General features: G+C 37.0%; 1 protein-coding gene across 6 annotated transcripts in view; it reads right to left on the bottom strand.

Moving 5' to 3' along the window:
* MINDY3 (MINDY lysine 48 deubiquitinase 3) overlaps positions 1-17,070 on the bottom strand; it is an 86,028-nt gene extending 68,958 nt beyond the window's left edge. For 2 of the 6 annotated variants that reach the window (XM_073879872.1, XM_025853551.2), the window contains exons 1-3: positions 16,748-17,065; positions 4,669-4,748; positions 952-1,012 (exon numbers count right to left, since the gene is read on the bottom strand). In XM_073879872.1, the coding sequence (XP_073735973.1) occupies positions 952-1,012; positions 4,669-4,748; positions 16,748-16,841 (235 nt within the window). In that variant the 5' untranslated portion in view covers positions 16,842-17,065. Of the gene's footprint in view, positions 1-951; positions 1,013-4,668; positions 4,749-16,747 lie in introns of all 6 variants that reach the window. The other 4 variants (XR_012374562.1, XM_073879873.1, XM_073879874.1 and 1 more) reach the window with 4 other exon arrangements.
* Positions 17,071-22,487: the final 5,417 nt, after the last annotated feature.

The raw sequence follows: 22,487 nt of genomic DNA, 5'->3' as shown, positions 1-22,487 counted from the left end.
TTCTACTTCTCTTAATAGGTTAGCAGTTCTTTAAAGGCAAGAATTAGGTCATTTTATAACCACCACATTTACATTTATGACAGTGCTATATATTTTATCAATGTGAATATATTTCTGTATAACAAATATCAAATTTTATAAATAAAACATTGATGTTAATAATAGTATCTCTTGGTTTCTTCTCTACAATTTATTTTGCATTTCAGCTATTAATAAAAAATACACGAGTGACACTTCAGCTCTTAAATTCACAATCATTAGAAGATTCTAAGGGTATGGTTTGGAATGGAAACTGTTTTGCCTTTATATATCAAACTAGGATTATAATACATCCCCCATTCTTCCAGAAGTTATTGTGATGTCCCCATGAAATTGTTCACTTCCTAACTAAAGGAAAGACTTTGCAAACTGTCAAGTGGAATGCAAATGTTTGTTGTTATCAGGTAGCAGCACACAGCTCTCTGACCTAATCATCTTGCAGAAGCTGGGACAGCTTCGTATGCAATTTAATCCACAGATATTTGCAGTGTTATCTGCACTGTGTAAGGCACTGTACTAAAAGGTGCAGGAATACAAAGGTAACTCCGTTCTTGCTCAGAGCTAAGTAACACAAAACAAACACAAATGACTGCTCCTTACGGTATGTTATCATTTAACAGTTCAGGGAAATGGCACCACTTTTTAGTGAGAGGCCAAAGGTTTTTGTCCTTAGTTCTATTATCCTGTCTTAGACCTCTTGGGTAAACCAAATTTGGGGATACACATATTAACATTTGGAGTCACTGTTGATGAAAATCTCTGAAACACTGAAAAAAATAAACCTCAAGTATCCCGTTTACAGTTTATTTTTTAAGATAAATAATTTCAGTTAAACTATTGCCACTGAAAGCTGCACAGATCACCTATAAATTGGAAGGTGAAGGAAAAGTTTATAGAAGACCACTATCATACCTGGGCAATCCCTCCAAGAAGACTTCTCTGAAGAGAACAGGAGCTTCTTCAAAAGAAATGCCTTTACACAATTAAAGTAATAATTATTAGAATGCATTATAAACATACCTTATTCTTTTATTTTAAAATGGAAAAAAAACCCTAATTTGTACCCCTTTATGATCTACTTAGTGCTATAAAAATTTCAGAAAGTTTCCCTTCACATTCAACAGTAATTGAGCATATTATTCAGAATATACTACCATATAAACTTGATTCTAGATCCATAAAATTCTTCTTTCATGATACATATTTTCTGGCAAATAGAAGAACTGACTCAATTGATTCAAAATAACAGACACATAATGTAACACATAAAGAAACTTATTGCTCATTCACAAAGTGATGACCCTAGAAACAGGAACAAGTCTGTCTACATTTCTCTTAGATTCCTTGGGGGAAAAGAAATCAAAATACAAACGTGGTTCTGCTCTATTAGCTCTGATTTGTGATATGAGAATATCACTACAAGTCTCATCACTTTATTATGAGTTCCAACTTCCTGGTTTAACTAAAAAAAGTTACAAGATTTAAAAAAAAACAAATGGACCTCTCACCTTTCCTTAAGTGAGTCAAGTGTGTTATACTAATGATTTGATAGAAAGCAGTTCAGTAGTGTTTCCTTCTCAAAGTGCAGTTTATGGACCACTTCCATCCTCGTCACCTGACTTGGTTATTAAAAATGAAGACCCTTATGTGCCATCTGTTGTATCTGAATTTCCAGGGGGCAGATCCAAGAAGAAGGTTACTTCGATGCTTCTCACTTACATGTTCGAAAGCAGTAGTGTGTTGATAAGAGGACTGCTTTTAGTCAGACACACCTAGGTGTGCATCTTGGTTCCACTACTTTACTAACTAAAAATAATAATAGCATAAACTTTAAAAGGCTGCAGTGAGGATTATATGAAATAATCTACGTAATGCACTTAGCACAGTACCTGCCACCTAATAAGCAATCATTTCAAAATATTTTAACAAAAAACTAAGTAATATTCTACAACATTCTTATAGAAGTAAAATCTACCAATACTATAATCAAGTGTTTCTGACTTTTCCCCAGTATAGCAACAACCATAAAACTGAGGTGTATAACTACATCCCAAAATTCGGGAAAAATGAGGTGGGATACCCATTATTTCACCACTAATACGAACGCTGTTAGTATTCTGATATACTTTCTTCCAGTCTTTCTTTCATACCTGTTTTATTTTTTATTACAAGTGAGAAGCATAACGGGTATGTGACTATGTTTCCCATTTTTGTTTTCCCACAGGATTCATAACTGTAATTCTTAATCACTAAATGTCTACTGAGCTATCAAAATATACTCAAACATCATTTCATGTGTAAATTACGTTACAGTATATTAGGTTTATAATTTTTTCTTTTACTACTATAAAAACTTACTGAACACAACCTTTTCCATATTAAGGATTACTTCTTTAAGATTCACAGAAGTACAATCATTTCATCAAAAAAATCTGCATTATGCTTCCTGTTATAACGTAAATTCCCTCCCCAAATCAAAGTACAAATGTACTATATGGCAGTATGAATATGCCAGCATCATCCTACCCATATATGCACTAGCAATTATTTTATATTTAAAAATTAGAAAGAGTAACCAATAGAATATAGTTACAGTTTTATTTGTACTTTTTTTGGATTCCTAGTGAGGTTGAACATCTTGATTCTCTGGTTGTCTATCATTATTCCACCTGTGATGACTGCATACACATCATTTCACCACCGGAGTTTTAGTGTTTTCTAACCAATTTGTACAAATTCTTTGTATAAGAAAGATAGTATCTACTTACTGCAATATTAATTCACTGCAAATATTTTTCTGAGCCTGGAACTCATCCTTTCTCTAGTGTTGACAATAATTAGTTTTAGTTTTTCTTTGATTAAATATTATATCAAGAACATATTTGGTATATGGTATCAGATGATCTAAATTCATTTTGCCCCTCAAACTGGCAACCAGGCATACCAGTGACATTCATTAAATTTCATTTTATTCTACCACTGATTTGTAGTATGTGATAAATTCTTGGTAAATTGCTGTATGTAATGTGGTCTAGTCCTGTATTAACTACTGGGTCCCATAATATGCCTATTCTTCTGTCAATAGTACCACGTTCTAATTTTTATTCTAATTTTTATAGTTTAAAAAAGTTTTAATATCTAGACTTGCTCATTTCCCTTCATTAGGCTTAATGGTTTAGTTTTGACTTTTACATTGAAATATTAAAAAAAAAACCCAAAATTCTTCTATGATTGAAAAGATTTATGTGACTATGAAACTAAATTACTACCTCAAAGATACAAGAGGGCTTTGAACATTATTACAATTATCCCTTGCAAAAAAATAGCTACCATTGTGGAAATATACTGAATTTTATAAAACAGGGAGCTCCTGTGGTATACCTTGCATTTAACAACATTCATAGACTTTTAGTAAAAACCCAGTAGGGGCAGTATTAATATAATCTAATTTAAATACAGACAGGACAACGCATCTTCAAACTCAGATAGTAAGATTCTGCAAGCAACCAAAACCTGCCCCCAGCCTAACAGTATAACAACTCTAATCTAATTTACAGTTAAATTTTATTCTTTATATTCAGTTACTCCCAGGCAACGTTCAAACATTCAAACTTTTCTTAATTTTTTTTATAATTCTAATGCAAAAAATCAATTTTACCCTTTAAAGAAATAAAATGATGACCTATAAAGGTTATATTTTGGAATCAGTCATGAAAGGAGATTTTTTTGCCTCCTTCAGAGATAAATTTTTAATTTAATAATGTGGAGCATAAGGCTTGAGACAAATTTACTTTGCAGCTAACAGTTCAGGAATGTGTTCCTTATGCTCAATGAATAATAAATATCACATTAAATATGTATTTTCAAAACGTGCTGATTAAAACATAATAAATTCCAGCTTCTCTTAGAACAGTTGTAAAGTGACACTGCTGCTCAGACATTTTAAGTATGACAGTAAACTGAAAATTCAATTTGTGGTTTTAACAATGTAACATCTGCAGCAAATCGGCCTTTGAAATTCAAACACTACATTAGGATTCAAAATCATATATATACATATATATATATAAATAAATATATTCAGATTAACACTATCTTGCCCAAAGAAAAAACCTTTTTTTAAAATTTTGGAAATTCTGTTTGAAGTCAGTTATTACTAATTTTATTTTAAAAGCCAACGGCCTAAAACTGTAAATACAGCTTATTTTTAAAAATGTATAAGGTTTTAGAGCATGAAAATATTATTCATCTTCAACTTTGTAGGAAAATCATTTTTACAGAAAGAACAAATGAAAAGAATTGCTGATATACCTAACAATAGCATAAAACATTATGACTTGACAGGATCACTGTATTAGAAAGATGTCATTATCATTAATTCCTCATTTTCTGAAGGTCAGTGAACACCTATTACGTTTTCTTGAAAATAAAGACAGTCTAAAGGCTATTGCTGCATAACCTGCTTATGTTCTGAATTCATTTTTTATTTTGGATATTTATAGCAATTTACATGAACAAAAGTTAAGAGATAACTGATCATGTCTCATTACATATAGATAGTAGAAAACAAAAAGTATGAAACGTTTGAACATGTCCCTCTTAAGGAGTTGGTAAAGTAGTCTATGTTACCTGAACAGGTGCAATAACAGCACAGGGGCCACCTTCAAACTGTTCTAATGCAGATCCCTCTGATTCACTAAACACAAACCCTAAAAATGAAAGCAAGTAGCAAAGATTAAAAATGAAATTCAAACAGCAGCCCAAAGAATTTTTAATGTATGCTTTGAGAAAGATCACTTATTACAAAAGCAAAATATCTCCAATTTATTCAGGCACAGTGGTTCTTAATTTTTGGGGGGATCAAGAAATCCTCTGAAAAAAGATCTGGAGCCTATGCTCCCACCCTGTGCCCCAAATGCATGTAAACACACACACACACACACACACACACACACACACACACTCACAGACACACACATGTGCGCACACAAAATCTGCACCTAGGGACCCCTCTAAGTGGGCTAAGGGGATAAAGTGTGGACCTTAGTAAAAGAATACTAAATTAAATACTTTATTTGATGAAAGACAAGTCTATCTACTGAATTCAAAGAGAATTTTTAGGATCCTTTCCATATAGAATATTTTTTCAACCAAATCTTTGAGTCACATTCTATAAGCTAAAAATTAAAGGCATCAGACAGGGAATGTGCTCATACTAGCTCTATCTCAATTTCACTATTACCCAACCAGCACGGACTGAGAGCAACTAGTAGATGTTCCTACAGACAGCAGAGGGCCAGAAGTCCAGAGGACTGAGTTACTATCTGTATCACTGTTGGGAAATCATTTCGCCTCCCTAGGTCTCTGTGTACTTATCTTTAAAATGACTGTTTCCAATTCGAACATGCTAAGAATATGTAAAGTTTCACTAATGGTTGTAGTTCAGTCATTCATCCCATGAACACTTAATGAACATAAAATACTACAGCAAGCATCTAGGATGTACGCATGAATGACAAAGTCCCTGGTCTGCAGGAGCCAACAGTACAGGTGAACATGGACATATGAACAAATAAATAATAAAGAATAAATGAATGTTAAAACAGAAGTACGGGGGCGCCTGGGTAGCTTGGTTGTTAAGCATCTGCCAGGGTCCTGGGATCGAGCCCCGCATGGGGCTCCCTGCTCCGCGGGAAGCCTGCTTCTCCCTCTCCCACTCCCCCTGCTTGTGTTCCCTCTCTCGCTGTGTCTCTGTCAAATAAATAAAATCTTAAAAAAAAAAAAAAAAACAAGTATGAAGACAGTATTATGGATACAGAAAGGAACGGATTACTCTGCCTGAGTCAAGTCACAACCGGTGGCTTTGGGGCTGATCTTGAACAGGAGTTTGTGAGGACAAGGATGAGGAATGACTTTCAGGTAAAGAAAACTTACCTTTATTAAAGAAAAAAGGTTTGGGAAGAACAAGACAAATTTATGGGGCAGGGGGAAATTTAACGTAGCTTAAGGGTAGCATGGGGGTAGGACGGGGGAGATGGTAACTGGGAGGAGGGAAAGCTGACAAGAGGTTAATACTGGGAAGGGCCAGACCATGACAAGTACTAATTAAACTGTAATATGATCATACTGTTTTTTCCCCTTTTTTAAAGGAACAGAATGGGGATGAGACTGTTTCAACAGCCATATAGAGATGCTGTCGACCTAATAAAATTGACATTATTAGTATGGAGAGGAGAAACTCTATCCAAATAGTATTTCTTAGGTAAAAATTAAGATTTGATGAGTATGTGCAAGTGGGGCAAAGAAATTAGAGCAGACTCTGAAGTTTCTAGCTTGAGACACTAGGTGATAACAATTGAGATAAGAGACAGCATAGAGGAGCCCATTCCATCCCACCTCTGCTCTCTTAACCTTTCAATCCCTCTCTTTCAAACAGTACTTAAACATGTGTCTCACATATTTAAAAAACAAAAAATCCTCCTTAAGGATCGACCCAAATTTCTCTGAGTGAAGAGTTGAAAACTTACGTAAACACAAAAACCTGCACACAGATGTTTACAGCTCCTTTATTCATAATTGCTAATAACTTGGAAGCAACTAAGTTGTCCTTCAATAAGTGAATGGGTGGGTAAATGAACTGCGGTACATCCAGACAACAAAATATAATTCAGCACTAAAAAATAAATGAGCTTACAAGTCATGAAAAGACATGGAGGAACCTTAGTGCATATTACTCAATGATGTAACCAACTGGAAAAGGCTAAATACTGTATGATTCCAACTATAGGATATCCTAGAAAAGGCAGAACTATGAAGACCATAAAAAGATGAGTGGTTTCCGGGGATTGGTGGAGGGAGAAAGGGAAGAGGGATGATATGCAAAGCACAGAAGATTTTTAGGCAGTGAAAATACTGTGAAACCATATTATACATTTGTCCAAACCCAGAGAATGTACAACACCAAGAGTGAGCTGTAAACTATGGACCTTGTGTGATAATGATGTGTCAGTGCAGGTTCATCATTAACAGATATTCCACCCTGGTGGGGTGTAATGCTAATAGGGGAGCCTACGCATGTTGTGGGAGCAGGAGGTATATGAGAAACCTCTGTAGCTTCCCCAAGTTTTGCTGTCAACTGAAAACTGCTCTAAAAAAGTAAAGTCTAAATTTAAAAAATCCAGCTGACCATTAAAAAAAAACCCACCGAAAACTCCAACCACCACCCTCTCAAAGCCCACCTAGTTGGTCTTATATGCACTCTCTCAATCTCCTTACAATTATTCAACCTTATGATATTATTCTTCTTGTAATTTATTTAACCCCCAAAATTTGGCTTTCAACCTCCGACTGCACCAAATTCATTCTCACCAAGTTCATCAATGACCAATACAGGCGATTTCTCAAGTCTTTTCTTATTTACTCTCCAGAGAATCACCTGAAAACCTGACCATGGACTTCTGAAAAAACCTTTGCCCCTTGGCTTTACTGGTCCCCCTTGTTGCAAATTTTCCTTTTCAGTTTCTTCTCAGTTCCCTCCGTCAACTTCTCTTCAATGCTAATGTTCCTCATGTCTTGGCTTTAGGATCTATGGTTCTTTCATTCCATATATTTTCCTTAGGTAACTCATCCACTCTCAAGATTTCCATTACTGGTTATAATCAGAGAATTCTCAAATAGAGCCCAGATTACAATTCCAGACATAAACAGAGTTTAGTTTTCTTAACACGGTCCTGTATGATATGATTTCTACCTAAATCTCCTATCTCATCCTTTGCCACTCTTCCTCTTGGACCTTCAGGCATGCCGAGCATCTTTCAGGCCCTCAAATACCCATTTTCTGTCAGGTTTCTTACCTTTTGAACATACTGTGCCCTCCACTTGAAACACCTCCTAACCCTTTCTTTGTCATCTTAAGGCAAGATCCTCTTGGTTCAAGACCCCAAAACATGACTTATATCTGTCCATTTCTATCCCATCTCTGGTCTACCCTGAGGTTCAAACCACTGTCATCTGTCATCTAGAATACTATTAAGTTTCCAAGTAGATGCCCCTGTTTCTCCCCACTTACCCTGCCCCCCATCCTTATATGTTCACCATAGTTACCAGAGGAATATTTCAGACTTGGAAATCAGATTCTGTCATAGCCTACTTAATACATTTCAGTGGCTTCTCATGGCAATTAGAATGAAACCCAAACTCCTTTTCATGGCCTTAAAAGACACCATGATCAAACCCACATTCCCTCAGTTCACTCTCATATTCATCATCTACAGTGACTTTAGAACATCTCAAGGTTTTTACTTTAGCCCTAGTGCTTGCTGTTCCTTCTATATGCATTTCTTCCTTCTATATGCATTTCCCCTTCTCTCTTTAGAAACCTGAATCCTTCTCATTATTAAGGACTCATTTTAGGTGTTAACTTCTCAGAGATATTCCCTGATAAACCTAAGTAGGTCTCTCCTACCATCAGCATAACCAGTACTTTCCCTAATCAATGATTACTTCATATTGCTTGTTTACTTGTTTATTATTTGCCTATAAGGTATCTTGCCTGTTCTGCTGACCAGTTTTCCTAGTATAGTTAATGCTCAATAAGTGCTTTTTGAACTGTTACAAGGAAAGATAACAGGGGAGTCTGTTTCTAGGTGTGCCAAGTTCAGTTGTGAGATAACCATTCGGCAACATTTATTTATTTAAGATTTTATTTATTTATTTGCGAGAGAGTGAAAGTGAGAGACATCACAGAGTGAGAGGGAGAAGCAGACTCACCCCTGAGCGGAGAGCCTGATGCGGGGCTTGATCCCAGGACCCTGACATCATGACCTGAGCCGAAGACAGATGCTTAACTGACTGAGCCACTCAAGCGCCCCCATTTGGCAACATTTCTTAGAAGTGGGGAAATATGGGTCTGAAGCTCAGGGCAGGGATTAGGATTAAACACAGCAATTTGAATCATCCTCAACACTGGCAGTCAAAGTAAATGAGAACAAGTAAACAAAAATAATGGAGTTGGGAACATTAAAAAATAAGCAGAGGCTGAGTCAGCGAAGATGGACAAAGACTGGAAGGTAAGAGAAAAACACACTGAAGTCCCCCAGGAAGCAAAGAGTAGTCACTGGCTACAAAGGCTGCTGAATCGAGTAAAAACATAAATTAAAACACTGGATTAAGCATATCACTGGGAATACAAAAGAAGAAATCTAAAGCACCGGAGAGAGTAAAAGTGATTTAAAGTGATTCAGAATACAAGGAGAAAGAGTAAAAGCAACCTACTTGTTAAACAAATGAAGGCAAAAAATATGGTAACTTGAAGGGTAGCTGGATAAAGAATTATTATTTATACAGACTGAAGGGCATGGGTTTAAAAACAGGAAAAGAGTGATTACATGGGAAAGAGGACGTTTAAAGACTCCAAGTCTTAGAAAGAGTTGTGGTGTGGTGGGGGGGGGGGAAGACTGGATAAACAGAGGTTCTCAAAGTGTGGTCTATAGAAACTTGGAAATCTGAGACTCTTTCAGGGGATCTACTAGGGGTAAAAATAATTCTCGTAAGGATACTAAGACATTATTTGCCCTTTACACTGTGTTGACATTCATAGCCATGGTACAAAAGCAAATAGTAGGTGTGATTGCTGGTGTGTCAGCAAACACGAAGGCAGCGTCATTAAACTGCATTAGCAGTTACCATACTAGTAAACAAAACCACCCTCTCTCAAACACACACACAAAAGCCAATTTAACTAAAGAATGCCCTCACTGAGGCTAATTTTATTTAAATCTTGACCTTGAATAAAGTGCCCTTTTTAAAACTATTCTGCATGACAAAACGGAAACTACCCATAAAGCACCTGTGCTACATACCTTGATGATGACTGATCTTTGTCTCAAGAAAAAGCATGTAATTTTCTGAATTGCAAGCTGTAAGTACTTTTTTGTAGAGCACTGTTTTTATTCTGAAGAGCTACTGACAAACTATGATTATTCAGACTTGGGTATGTGGCAAACCCTTTCTCAGAAGTGAATGAAGTGAGCCTGATACTTCAAGAAAAATAACTGACAGTTATATTCGCCAGTGATAGAATTTCAGGCCTTCAAGCATAACTAACATTTTGGAAAACCTGCATCTACCACTGTGAACTTGACAACACCTCAATTCTTAGATATTTTTCTAATGAGATCAGTGGTGACAGTAATAAATGTGATTTTTGATATTGAAATGTGTTATCATTTGGAATGTCTGAATAAACCAGTGGACCAATAACTTTCAAATGACTGATGCATGCTGTTAGAAATGCATGGGTAAAGATCCATTCAAAGTACAAGACAAACCAATGGTTTTCAATTTGATAGAGTACAAAAAATTCATTCATGTGGTTTCAGATTGCATATTGCGAATAACCTCTAAGAAACTACCACCTGTCAAGTTTTGGTGTAGTATCAAAGACAAATATCCACAATTACCTGAAAAGGCTGTTGTATGACTCCTACCTTACCAATTACAATCTTGGTGAGGCTGGATCTTCTGCATACACTTCCTAACAACATATTACAACAGAATGAACCGAGAAGCAAATGTAAGGATCCAAGCTGTCTTCTAATGCGCCAGACATTAGAGAGACTTACAGAAATGTAAAACAATGCCTCAGGTCTCATTAATTTTATTTTTCATATTGAAGTTCTTGAGTATAATGGGGCCCCAAGTTAAAAAAACTTGAAAGCCACTGGCCTAGCAGAAGCAGTAAATCTTAGCAGGCTTCTAAATTAAATATATAGGCAAAGAGGAAGTGATAATACTGAATAAGAGTGAGGGGAATGAGAGAGAGAGAACTGAGGAGAATGTTAATTCTAAAAAACATTAGGAAAAGCTGACAAGATAAAGAACTGAGAGAAATGCCGAGGTCTCAGCTAAGGTTTGATTATTGCATTTGTATTGATGCTGACCACAATTTTCTCCACTGATACATAGCAGCCTGGGAGAAACGAAACAGATGACAGGCTATATGGAGGATGAGAAACAGGTATGATGCACAGGACAAATGAGCTCTAAGGGTGGTGGTTATCATGTCAAGACAACCAAATCTGAGGTCCAACCTAGGAACGAGAGATGAAGCCAAGAGGCCCCCCCACTCTGTCCAGTTCTGTTCCTACCAGAAATAAGGAAAGGATCCCTGACGTTGGGCCTAAGGGCAAAGCGAAACTAGAATCTATCAAACATTCGGGCTATGCGATAAACATGAATCAGGAACGAATTCTTACCTTCCTTAAAATTACTAGTAATGTAATGCAGTTTTCAAGATCCATGGGTGGGGCTTATAGCTGAAATGAACTACAGTGAGTTGCTTTTGTATAAAAATCCCATGGCGAGAATTCTAGGCAGATCTGCTGTGCTCCAAATTCTGTTTAATTACGTATACATGTTTGAATGTGCTGATAATGAGCAAAAGGTTATAATGAAATAAAGTCAACTAAATGTAAATTAAGTATTCTATGCTAAAACAAGATAGGCTAAGTAGGCTTCTCCCTTTATAATATAAGGTTTCACTTGAGTTTAATTTTTTAGGATATACAGTTATTTCTCTTTTATTCTTATATTCAAATGATCTCCTACTTTTAAAAGGAATTATCTTTTCACAAAATGGTTTTTTCTGATTAAATCTGAAATTAGCCATCTAAAGCATCTGATCCTAAATACGTAATTTTGTATCACATTCCAGTCCTACAGACAGAAATCTCTCAGTTTTATAGCTCGTAACTAATTTAAACCTGAGCCATGAACCTCTTTGTAACTTTCCAATCTTATTTTCATATGACTTACTATGCATATATATGTTATTTAAATCAGTTTTTTAACTTCTGCCTCCATAATTCTAGGCTCCCAAGTAAACAAAGCCCTTAGAAAGACTTGGTTTGTCATTACAAACTCAATGATATTGGTTGAGTCAAATCTGAACTGTGCCTTAGTTTCCTCCTCTATAAAAATGAGGATAACTACATTTATCCTTTGCTATCTCGCAGGGTTGTTGCAAGGATTAAATAAGAATTCCAAAAACTGGAAAGCATAATGCAATGTAAGATATTATGATAGATACTTTGAACTAAAAAAACAAAGTATTTGTATTCAAAGTACCAAGAAATTAACTTTGTCATATAAGCTTACAAATTTTAAGTTTAAAAGAACTGGATCTTAGGTGACATGATTCAGGTAGGCTGGAGGAAGGAGTATATCCTTGAGAGAAGTAAGAGGCATCCAACAACAAAAACCTCTGAAATGGTATGATCCACATTATTCTCATTTTGGAAGAAAAATTAATTAATAATGGTGTATGAGGATGCCTGGGTGGCTCAGTCGGTTAAGTGTCTGACTCTTGGTTTCAGCTCAGGTCATGATCTCAGGGTCATGAGAAAGAGCCCCATGTCAGGCTCTGCCCCGGGCTGGGAGCCTGCTAAAAATTCTAGCTCCCTCTGCCCCTCCCCCTGCTTGTGCATGCTTGCTCACCCTCTCTCAAGAATAATAACAATAATAATTATACTGGTTTAACATTTACTTTGGTAAAATGTTAAATCATATTATAATAAATGTATTAATTTGTAAATACATTTGATACTTACATTTTAACTGATTCCTCACTTATCATGTTATTTGTTAAATTTTATTTTTTTTATATTACATAACAAAAATTGTCCTATATCAAAAGTCCAAATTCTAATTTCAGCCAGCTACAGCTCCATTCCCCTTCCACCTCCATGAGGCCCCCCAAAACAATGAACAGGTATAAGCAGGAATTGTGTTTCTCTCTCTTGGGTTAATCTTATACATTAAACAATAAAATAACTTAAAGCTTAGGGGAAAGGGCGGGGGGGAAAGGAAAAAAAAAAAAAGATTTCTCAGAGCTTATAATCTAGATCAGGGGTTGACCTGTTTCTGTAAATGCAGTTTTGGAACACAGCCATACCTATATTATCTAGGGCTGCTTTTGCTGCAATGGCAGAGAGGAGTATTGAGACAGAAACAATAAATGCAGCTGACTCTTTTACAGAAAAAGTCTGCCAAACACTGAACTAGATAATCAATACTGAAAAGAAAACAGAAATTCCCAGTAAGTCAAAATGTTTTCATTTATAATAAGATTTATACTTACTCCTGTCAGATCTAGATGACTCTATTTTGGTTCTGCTGGGAGTTGGTCTGTCACACCACTTGCTACCATCCCCAGTACTACTATCCTGGTCTAAGCCACCAACTCTACCCCAATGGATTCCTGCAAATGTCTCTCGTTTGATCTTGCTGTCTCACTCAAGCCACTACACTTTATCCTCAAACACAGCAGTCAGTCAGTTTAAAAACTTGTCATGTCATTTCTCTCCTCTGCTCCAAACCCTGCAATGACCTCTCATTTCATTCAGAATAAATGCCAAAGTCCTTACCATGGCCTATAAGGCTTTCCTGGCCATCATATGAAAATTATTTTTTACATCATCTTTTATTATACTCTCCCCTTCCCTCATTCCCTCTTCAGCTGAACTAGTTTCCTTCCTGCTCCTTGAACAAAAAGCCAGGAATATTCTGCATCACGTCTTTTATAATGGCTATTCTCCCTGCCTAGAACACTCTTCAGATAACTGCATAACTCAGTTGCTTCTAGTGCTTGCTCAAATCTCCTCTTAAAATAAGGCCAAGCCACACCACCCCATTCCACAACTCCCTATTTCTTTACCTTCTAACTATTACATGTACTTCATTTGTGCTACGCTCATTATTTGTCTTTCTTCCCATTCTACCTACCAAGTCTAACCTGCAGAGGCCTAGGAACATCGCTATAGTTTGTGGGAAAGGGGCGAGGATAAATGGTGCTTCTGAATAAGAGGTAGAAAATACGCACTTTTCTTAAAAAATGATCACAGGCAAAACTGAGCAGGAGGGAAGGAGGCAGGGGTAGAGACTCAATTTCCAAGATAGAAAATAACAGCTGCAAATCTTTAAATTATGTGACTTACTGTCTTTCAAAGAAAAACTGGCAAAAAAAAAAAAAACCCAAACACAAACCAAAACCCCATAAAACCCTGTTTTTTCCCCCAAAGTAAAAGGAATTGCAGGAGAGAATTATCTAAAACTGCCAAATGAATTAAAACAACTATGTGCCACTTCTGTGGCTCACTGATTTCACGTATTATCTGAAACTGCCAGATCAATTAAGAAAAAAAAAACCAACTCTGTGCTGCAGCAACTCCTGCAGCTTGTTTTAATGTATCAGAAAAAACCTTAATGTGATCAATATGGGTTCATAAATGGAATATGCCTAAACATAATTTTACAAATATTTACCCTAAACATCTTACACTTTAACTTGCTTCCAAAAACTTATAAGACTGCAGTTGTCAAAGCACATTACAGACTAGAAAATAGAGCCAAAGTTGGTGTCACATTACAAATGCATTAAGGCAAGTGCAGCAAAGCAAGGTCTTGTGCCTAGTCTCATAATCCCAAATGACTGCCAAAGCAATCTTTAGCAATGATTTCTGCCTCTAAATGAATAAATGAATACAACAGTTAACATCGCAAAGCCAATAACAACCTCCCTCTGATTCAGAGGTGGTAACTTAAAAATATATATTTGGTCACCTGAAAATCTTGATCACTGTAAGACCATGAGGAATTATATATCCACAATATAAGCATACCCTAAAAAGAAAAAAAAATCCTTTATTTTTAAATGCCAATGACTGAATGAATCTTAAGGAACTTCTTGTGGCACAGCATTTTCGAATATCATTATAAAGTTGTACTTTAAATAATGATCATGTATCCTCTATGCTTCAATAAGAAATAAAAGTAAAAAAAATGATTATTCATCAAATAAACAATTTCTTGTAATTGTCAGGTCACGGCTAGAGAGAGTGATCTTTGGCTTAGCCTACAATTAAACGCTTTTTAAATTAAGTCTTAAGAACCTCCATTGTCTTGAGTGTTTACTGTATGTCAGATATCGTGCTAAGGGCCTCAATGGACTTACATGCCTTCAATCCTCACAACGACCCTGTAAGGTTGACACTACTATTATCTGCATTTTACAGAAAAGGAAACTGAGGCTTAAGTAAATTAAACAACTTGAATCTGGGACCAAAGTACACCTGTTCCAAAGCCTTCTCTTAACCATTATTAGAATGGCCTCTGAATTCTCCTGGAATCTGCATCACAGTATTAACATAAACAAGGCTGAATACTATCTTATTCTATGTTGTAAAAGCTTAATTAATGCTAACTACTTACACAGGAAGTAATTTTTTCTTAACCCTTCACAGCCTTGTGTACTTCTGGGCTGTTCACTATTAGGATAAATTAAGTCAAAGTAGAAAGTAAGCTTTTTAAAATCTGCAAATGCAGGAGCCCAAGGTTTCAGAAAATATTACTTCAGTGACGTAATTAAAATGTGTAAAAAGAGCCAAACTAATTACATGTTAAGGTTTGGAAACTCAAAGGAATATAGTGAAAACAGAGCTGTATTAGGAATTGGGAGACTTGTAATTCACTCCCATTCTATAAATTTGTGCAACTTTGTCCTGTTTAGCCCCACCACTCATTTTCCTGATCAGCAAAAAAAGAGTGATGGACTAAATAAGCTGACTGTAATACACGGAGTCTAATTTTACCAGCTCTTAAATGAGGCATATCTGGGAGAGAGGAAGGGATTTACTTAAATCCTGAATTTTTGTTACAAAATACATACTATGAGGTAGGAACTTGGATTTACTATGCTAAAATTGCCCCAAATCCTTTGAGAACAGGTATTCTCTAAATAAATGATTTAATAATAAGAATGAATGGCTATTATTTACCGGCCTGTGATGTTTTACATACTTATGTTACCAATCCTTCTGACTCCAAAGGCTCTTAACCTCACTTAACTTCACCAGTCTTTCTGAAGTCACCTTAAGTAGTGTGCAATGTTGTGTTTTATTATAATTTCAGAATTACAGATAATTGCTAGCATCAAGTACCTAACGCAGGGCCTGGCACAGTGCAGAAATTCAATAAATGGTAATTTTTATTTCATTAGTGTTCGTATTAATAAAACTTCTTACATAACTCAAAATCCCGTCTGGACAATTAGACCAGCGCAGAAAGTGCTATGATCCACATTTCCTTTTAATTTTAACAGATACTAAACCATCTCAAAGCCCGGGATGCTTTGGGTCAAGAGAGCACCTGAGAGCAAACAACACTATATTCATACACCGAGTACTATGTCTAACCACGTAATTAAAATACAAACAACAGAGCTGCTTTCTGGAATTAGCCACTTTGACTTTCCTGCGGACTTCACTCTCTCTCCAAAATTAAACCAAACACAAGTATCATGAAGCCTGTTAGGGGGTTAAGATTCAGGGGGCCACAACACTTGCTGAGAAACTGACACCGGGGCACAGGGCGTACCCTCAGTGTCACACACTGCAGCCCAACAACCACCCCTGCTCTCCAGTCGGAGGGCAGCCCAGGGAGTGGCAGAGGCGCTTCGGGGCTTCAGTGTAACCATTTAGCTGTAACCATTCTCCTACCCAACCACTCCCCCCAAGGCAGGCAGGGCGTTTCTAGAAAGTCGTTTCAGAACTGAGCAGGACAACCGGGACAGAGTGCGGGGCGAGCCAGGGGGCACAGCTAGCCTCTCGCAGGGCAAAGGAAGCGGCTGGAAGTCTGAGCCCAGCCAGGGTACCTTGCGTCCAGCGGCAGAAGATGGTGTCAGAGAGACCGGGGCTGCTCTTGGTGCCCCACACCAGCTCCATCAGCTCTTTAGTCAGTTCGGACATGATGGGGTACCGGCGAGCGGGTCTTCGCTTTCAGGACTCCTGCCCCGGAACATGGGGAAGGGGCGCCTTCGGAGACAGGAGTTGAGGGACGGCAGCGGCAAAAGAACTCGGGGGTTGGACGCGAGGAAGACGAAAGGAGAGAGATGTACTTGCAGAGACCGCGCCTGTCAAGCCAGCCGGAGCGGCAGCAAGGAGTTTCCCGTACCGGAAGTGCCGGGCCACTTCCGGCTCCCCTGCAGGTACCGCCCCCCACGCCAGGAGGGCCTGGCAGTCACCTCCCCGGAAGCGGAAGTGGGGGGGCAGGAAGCGCTTCCGACCTCTCGGGAGGCCGCCGGCCTTCCTGCGCTCAGCCTCGGGTCTTAGGTGGGCTGACAGCTTTTGTGCCGGCGGACTTGCCGCGTTCCCTGGGCGTTGGCGTGTTTTTTACCATCCAGGAACACCTTCCTCGGCGCACTGCCGTGGTCTTAGCGGTAGGCTCTGAGGACGAAACCTTAGGGCCTGAATATAGCCTAGTCTTTAAAAATTTGTAATATTAGTTATACTGAACTACACTCTTAAGACGATGGTTGAGTCTCAGCGAGGAAGAGCCACCAGTAATGTAAAGGCTGTCAGCCTGTATGCCTCGATAAATCCTATAAAGTCTAGCCAACTATTATATACATTACCGAAGGGTGTGGTATAATGTGCATTATAGAAATATCTCTACCGGATGTAAGGCAGAATTACAAAGCTATTTATAGGGAAACAGATTCAAAGCAGCCGGTCGTGGTAACTTCTCTGTAACTTGCTTATGACCGTTACCTTCATCCTAGTATTTGCAAAGAATTACTCTCCTGGGATATAAATTAATGGAAATCAAGGACTTGTCTTATTCATAGTACCTAGTATGGTGCATTGAACATTGCTGGATCAATAAGTATTAGTTGGAGGAATGATACGTGCCTTTACGGGAATTTAAAAATTCATTATCTTTCAGCATGCGAGGAATCAGGGGAAGTAGTACTGACTGGTCCAGTTAAATATCTAATGTTTGCTTGGTGGTTTACAATTGATAAGTTTATTTCACTTCCTGAAAGACATAGAAGGGTCTATGTTCATAGAGGAGGTAAGTGGCAGACCTCTAAGTTTAGAGATGTTTGCCACAATTGTTTTCTTTCCATTACTATACAGATAGTTATAGATTTGATTAACTCTCTATAGATATGGGGGAAAAGGGCTAAACTTCCAAAATGTAATTTTAAAAATAGAATATTTCTTGATCTGTGATTTTTCTTAAGTTTCCAGCTACAAAGAGCTGGCAAAATCTGTCCTTTCCACTTTTAGGTATATTCTTTATTTGCAATGTTTTAAAATTTTTTAATTAACGGCATATTTTTAAGAAGGAATGTTTGATTAATGTTAAATTATTTATATTTATTTCATTAGTTATAACGTCTAAAATGTGACCTTGCTTAAATACAATAGAAATGCAAATTAATATTTAAAATTTTCTTATTCACTATATATAAACATAATACATATTGAAAGCAGTCAAGTTTGCATTTATATCTGGTACAGGACAATAATGGCTTTCTCTTACCAAAATAACTTGAAAATTATGTAAATTTACTTTGAAGTATTTATATTGCTCCATATTTTATCACATATTTATTTCTTAATACCATCTATGTGTATCATTAGGATGTACACAGGTTGCATGAATGATCTTTAGTCCTAAAAGAGAGTCCTAAAAAAATCAGAAACTTTCTGTTCATATGTAAATTTTATTAGTAATATTTCCCTTTAATTCAAATTCAAGTCAGTGCACAGCCATAAAACTGGGCTGAGATTTCCATCATGATTAATTCCCTTGAGCCTTCTTTACTACTTCACAGCAACAGAATTAATTACTACATGAAACCCTAACTCTGTGTTTAGTTTCCTGTCTTTCCCAAAATTTCTCTGTCAAACAAAGCACAATGACTTCGTTACCTGGTTCCCAGCAACTACCATGGAAAGAACAATTCTCCACCTGGAAGCCCTCAAACACCCAATTTAGTGTACTTACATTCCATTTACCTAAGAAAAATAAGATCTTTAAAAAACCTACCCTACAATATGATTAATACATTCTAGGCAAGTTACTCAAACAATCCCATACTCACTTACTAATAAAACTATTTTTTTAAAAAGATTTTATTTATTTATTTGACAGACAGAGACATAGCGAGAGAGGAAACACAAGCAGGGGGAGAGGGAGAGGGTGAATCAGGCTCCCCGCCAAGCAGGGAGCCCGATGTGGGGCTTGATCCCAGGATCCTGGGATCAATACCCGAGCTGAAGGCAGACGCCCAATGACTGAGCCACCCAGGCGCCCCATAAAACTATTTTTTAATATGCCCTACATCTTCCAATAACAGCGTAAATCTATCAAACAAATGAAATTCTTTCCTTTGCATTAGCCTGACCTCATCTCAGCAGGATAATTTTCCTACTGAGCATTTAAGCCCACCATTGTCATTCTAAAATATGGCATAGTGCATCATTTCCCAAAGCATTTTCTACTAGCATTAATACATGCTGGAAAAGGGGTTCTATCATTAAATTCTGGGTTAAATAAAGTTAATTGTTCACTGCAACTCTCTGAGAGAGAGGATTGTATTCAGGGTTAAAAGTCATTTGAACGATTTTATTCACTGAGCTTCTCACATAGTTTATGTTCTGCAGAATACTGTTTGAGAATCACTGGTATAATGGAATAGGCTTTTGATTGGAATGAGAAAATATGAATGTTATGTATATGAATATGCTTAAGAGGTATAAACTTAAATTTAAAAAAAATATGAATGTTACTTCTTATGTGAGTACTAACTGTGGCCTTGGATGAGTCATTTTAACTATACTATTTTTTTTATCTATAAATTAAGAGAACTGTCTTTAGATAATCTCTTAAGATGTCATTCACTTCAGATTCTGTCCACTTCTATGATTTAAAAAATTGTCTGCTAAGAAGTTAAGATATATGGTAAGAGTGAGAAGAAAAAAGAATGTTGAGCATATAGGATAGATAATTTAGCATTATTACTCACTAACACATTATTCTTCACTAACCACTAAAAGAGGTTATTTGCCACTTAACACTTACTTGTGCTAACATTATGGAATGAGAAGATTAAGTCCCAAATTGTATGTTAATCCAAGACTGGCAATATTAAATAGGTACAGAATATTTGCATACTTGGATGTGTCATAGGCACCTTGAACTTGCTATGTGTCAAATAAAACGTCTTTCTCCATAAAACTCCTTTTTCAATGTTTCATAATCAGTGAATGGTACCATCCTCTACAAACAATCACATTTTTTAGTGTTCTCAATTTTGATAGGATTAATAAACAACCTCTTTGAGGCTCAGTTGCCACATTCATAAAGGAAGGTCATTAATAATAATTACATCATATAATGATGAGATTTAACAGAAAACATCTTATGTAAAAGAAATATGCAACTGAAAAATACTAATCTTATGTTAGCTATGTTAATGGCTTGAACAAAGTACCATAGGAGCAAAGATGGAAGATGAGTTATTTCTGCATTTGAGCGGGATAGAATTTTGACTAGAGAAGAAAGGGAGGACATGCATTTTTGACACGAAATACTATTATGGCAGGAGCCTGGCATTTGTATCACTAGAAAGAGATGAGTCAGGAATATCAGGTTAAGGAGGGTGCCATAGACTGAATTGTGTCCCCTCTGAATCCATATGTTGAACCCCTAACCCTCAATGTAACTGTATTTAGACTGTTCCTAAAAAGAGGTAATTAAGCCCAATGGTGTCCTAATAAGAAGAGGAAGACACCAGAGAGCTCTCTCATCCCACATGCACAGAGACAAGAGTCTACGTGAGAACAGAGTAAGAAGGTGGCTGTCTATAAGCCAGGAAGAACCATTAACCAGCCCTGATGGCACTTGGATCTTTGTACTTGCAGCCTTCCAAATTGTGAGAAAATTAATTTCTGCTACTTAAGTCACCCAATATTTGGAATTTGGTTATAGCAATCTGAGCAGACTAATATAAAGGGCCAGAATCTTAATAACATTGAATACTATCTTACATAGTTAAGCAGCTAATATTTATTGATCACATTTTATGCCAGTCACGGTACTAAGCAATTTACATGTATTACAGTACAGAAACCCTCACCATTCTGGAAAAAGTACTCTAGTGATCTCTTAGGAGGAAAAATCTTTGCCCTGAGTCATGCAATACATGGAAAAACTAGGAATGCAAACCCAGATTTTTCTGACCCAGAACCTGTACTGAAACAAAAAGTTCAGAACACAGGCGATTTGATTCCAGAGCCTGTGGCCTTAATACTACTCAGTTCTTAATAATATGAACTTTAAATATAATAGGAGCTAGTTAAGATTTTTCAACAGTGTAGTAATATTACATCATCCTTATAATTATAACTGGCAGTATGCAGTGAGGACAATGATTTAAAATGGGAAAGCCTGGAAACAGCTAACCCGGTTAGGAAGATACTGCAATAATCCTTGAAGAGATGCTTAGGACTTAAAGTATAACAGTACTAGTGTCAATTTCAGTGAGGGGCAAATCCCTTGGACATTTTAGAAGTAGAATGGATAAAACTTGGTGATTTACTATGAAAGGAAGGGGACATTAAAATTTAATAAAACTTAACTATGCTTAAATACAAGATTAGCATCTCTGTTGATCAGAAATAGAATAGAAACACAAATGGGGATCAAAACTATAGGTGTGCTTGGTTCCAGATATGGAAACAGGAGTAAATAAGTAGGAGTTTATCTTCCGAAGGCTGAAGTTTCCTGAAGCTACTACCTAGAAACTGGATTTGAGGAGGCTGACCCTGCTCCAGAAAGAAAGCTATGACCACTGTATTATACTGTGTTCCTGGTAATAAAGAGGGTGTAGGAGAATAAATAGATCTAAAGAGAACAGGGAGGAAGTGTATTAATTTTCCATTGCAATCGTAACAAATTACCACAAAATTTAGTGACTTAACAACACAAATGTATTACTTAGTTCTGAAGGTCATATGTCTGGCAAGGGTCTCACCAGGCTAAAGCCAAGGCTATTCTTTCAATAGGCTTTGGAAAAGGTTCATTTCCTTGCCTCTTCCAGCTTCTAGAAGCTGCCTGCATTCCATGGCTTGTCACCCCCTTCTTCCATCTTTAAAGCTAACAAAAGCTAGTTGCGTTCTTCTAACATCACACCACTCTTGAGTTCCTCCTCTTGTTCCTCTTCCAGCTTTAAGGACTCAGTGTGAGTCCCTGCAGCCGCTCTGGGATAATGCCCTTATTTTAAGGTCAGCTAATTAGCAACCATAATTTCCTTTGCAACCTAATTCCCCCTTTCCACATAATCTACACAAGTTATATTCACAATTTCCAAGGATTAGGACCTGAACATCTTTGGATGGAGGTAATCTTCTGTCTGCCAAATGGAATGAGAGATAATGATCAGTGTCTCAAGGGCATTGAAATGAAGATGTTCATTAGATGTTCACTAAAATTTGGGGTCTAGCATTTATCCATCCAATAAGTATTTACCTACTGTCTACTATACAGGCACTTTTATACACACACACACACACACACACACACACACACACACACACACACAC

This window comes from Callorhinus ursinus, unplaced genomic scaffold, assembly GCF_003265705.2.
Source record: "Callorhinus ursinus isolate GAN/ISIS: 27379988/994484 unplaced genomic scaffold, GSC_fseal_2.0 scaffold36, whole genome shotgun sequence".
In the NCBI taxonomy this organism is placed as follows: domain Eukaryota; kingdom Metazoa; phylum Chordata; class Mammalia; order Carnivora; family Otariidae; genus Callorhinus; species Callorhinus ursinus.
This window is presented reverse-complemented; position numbering and strand designations above follow the sequence as displayed.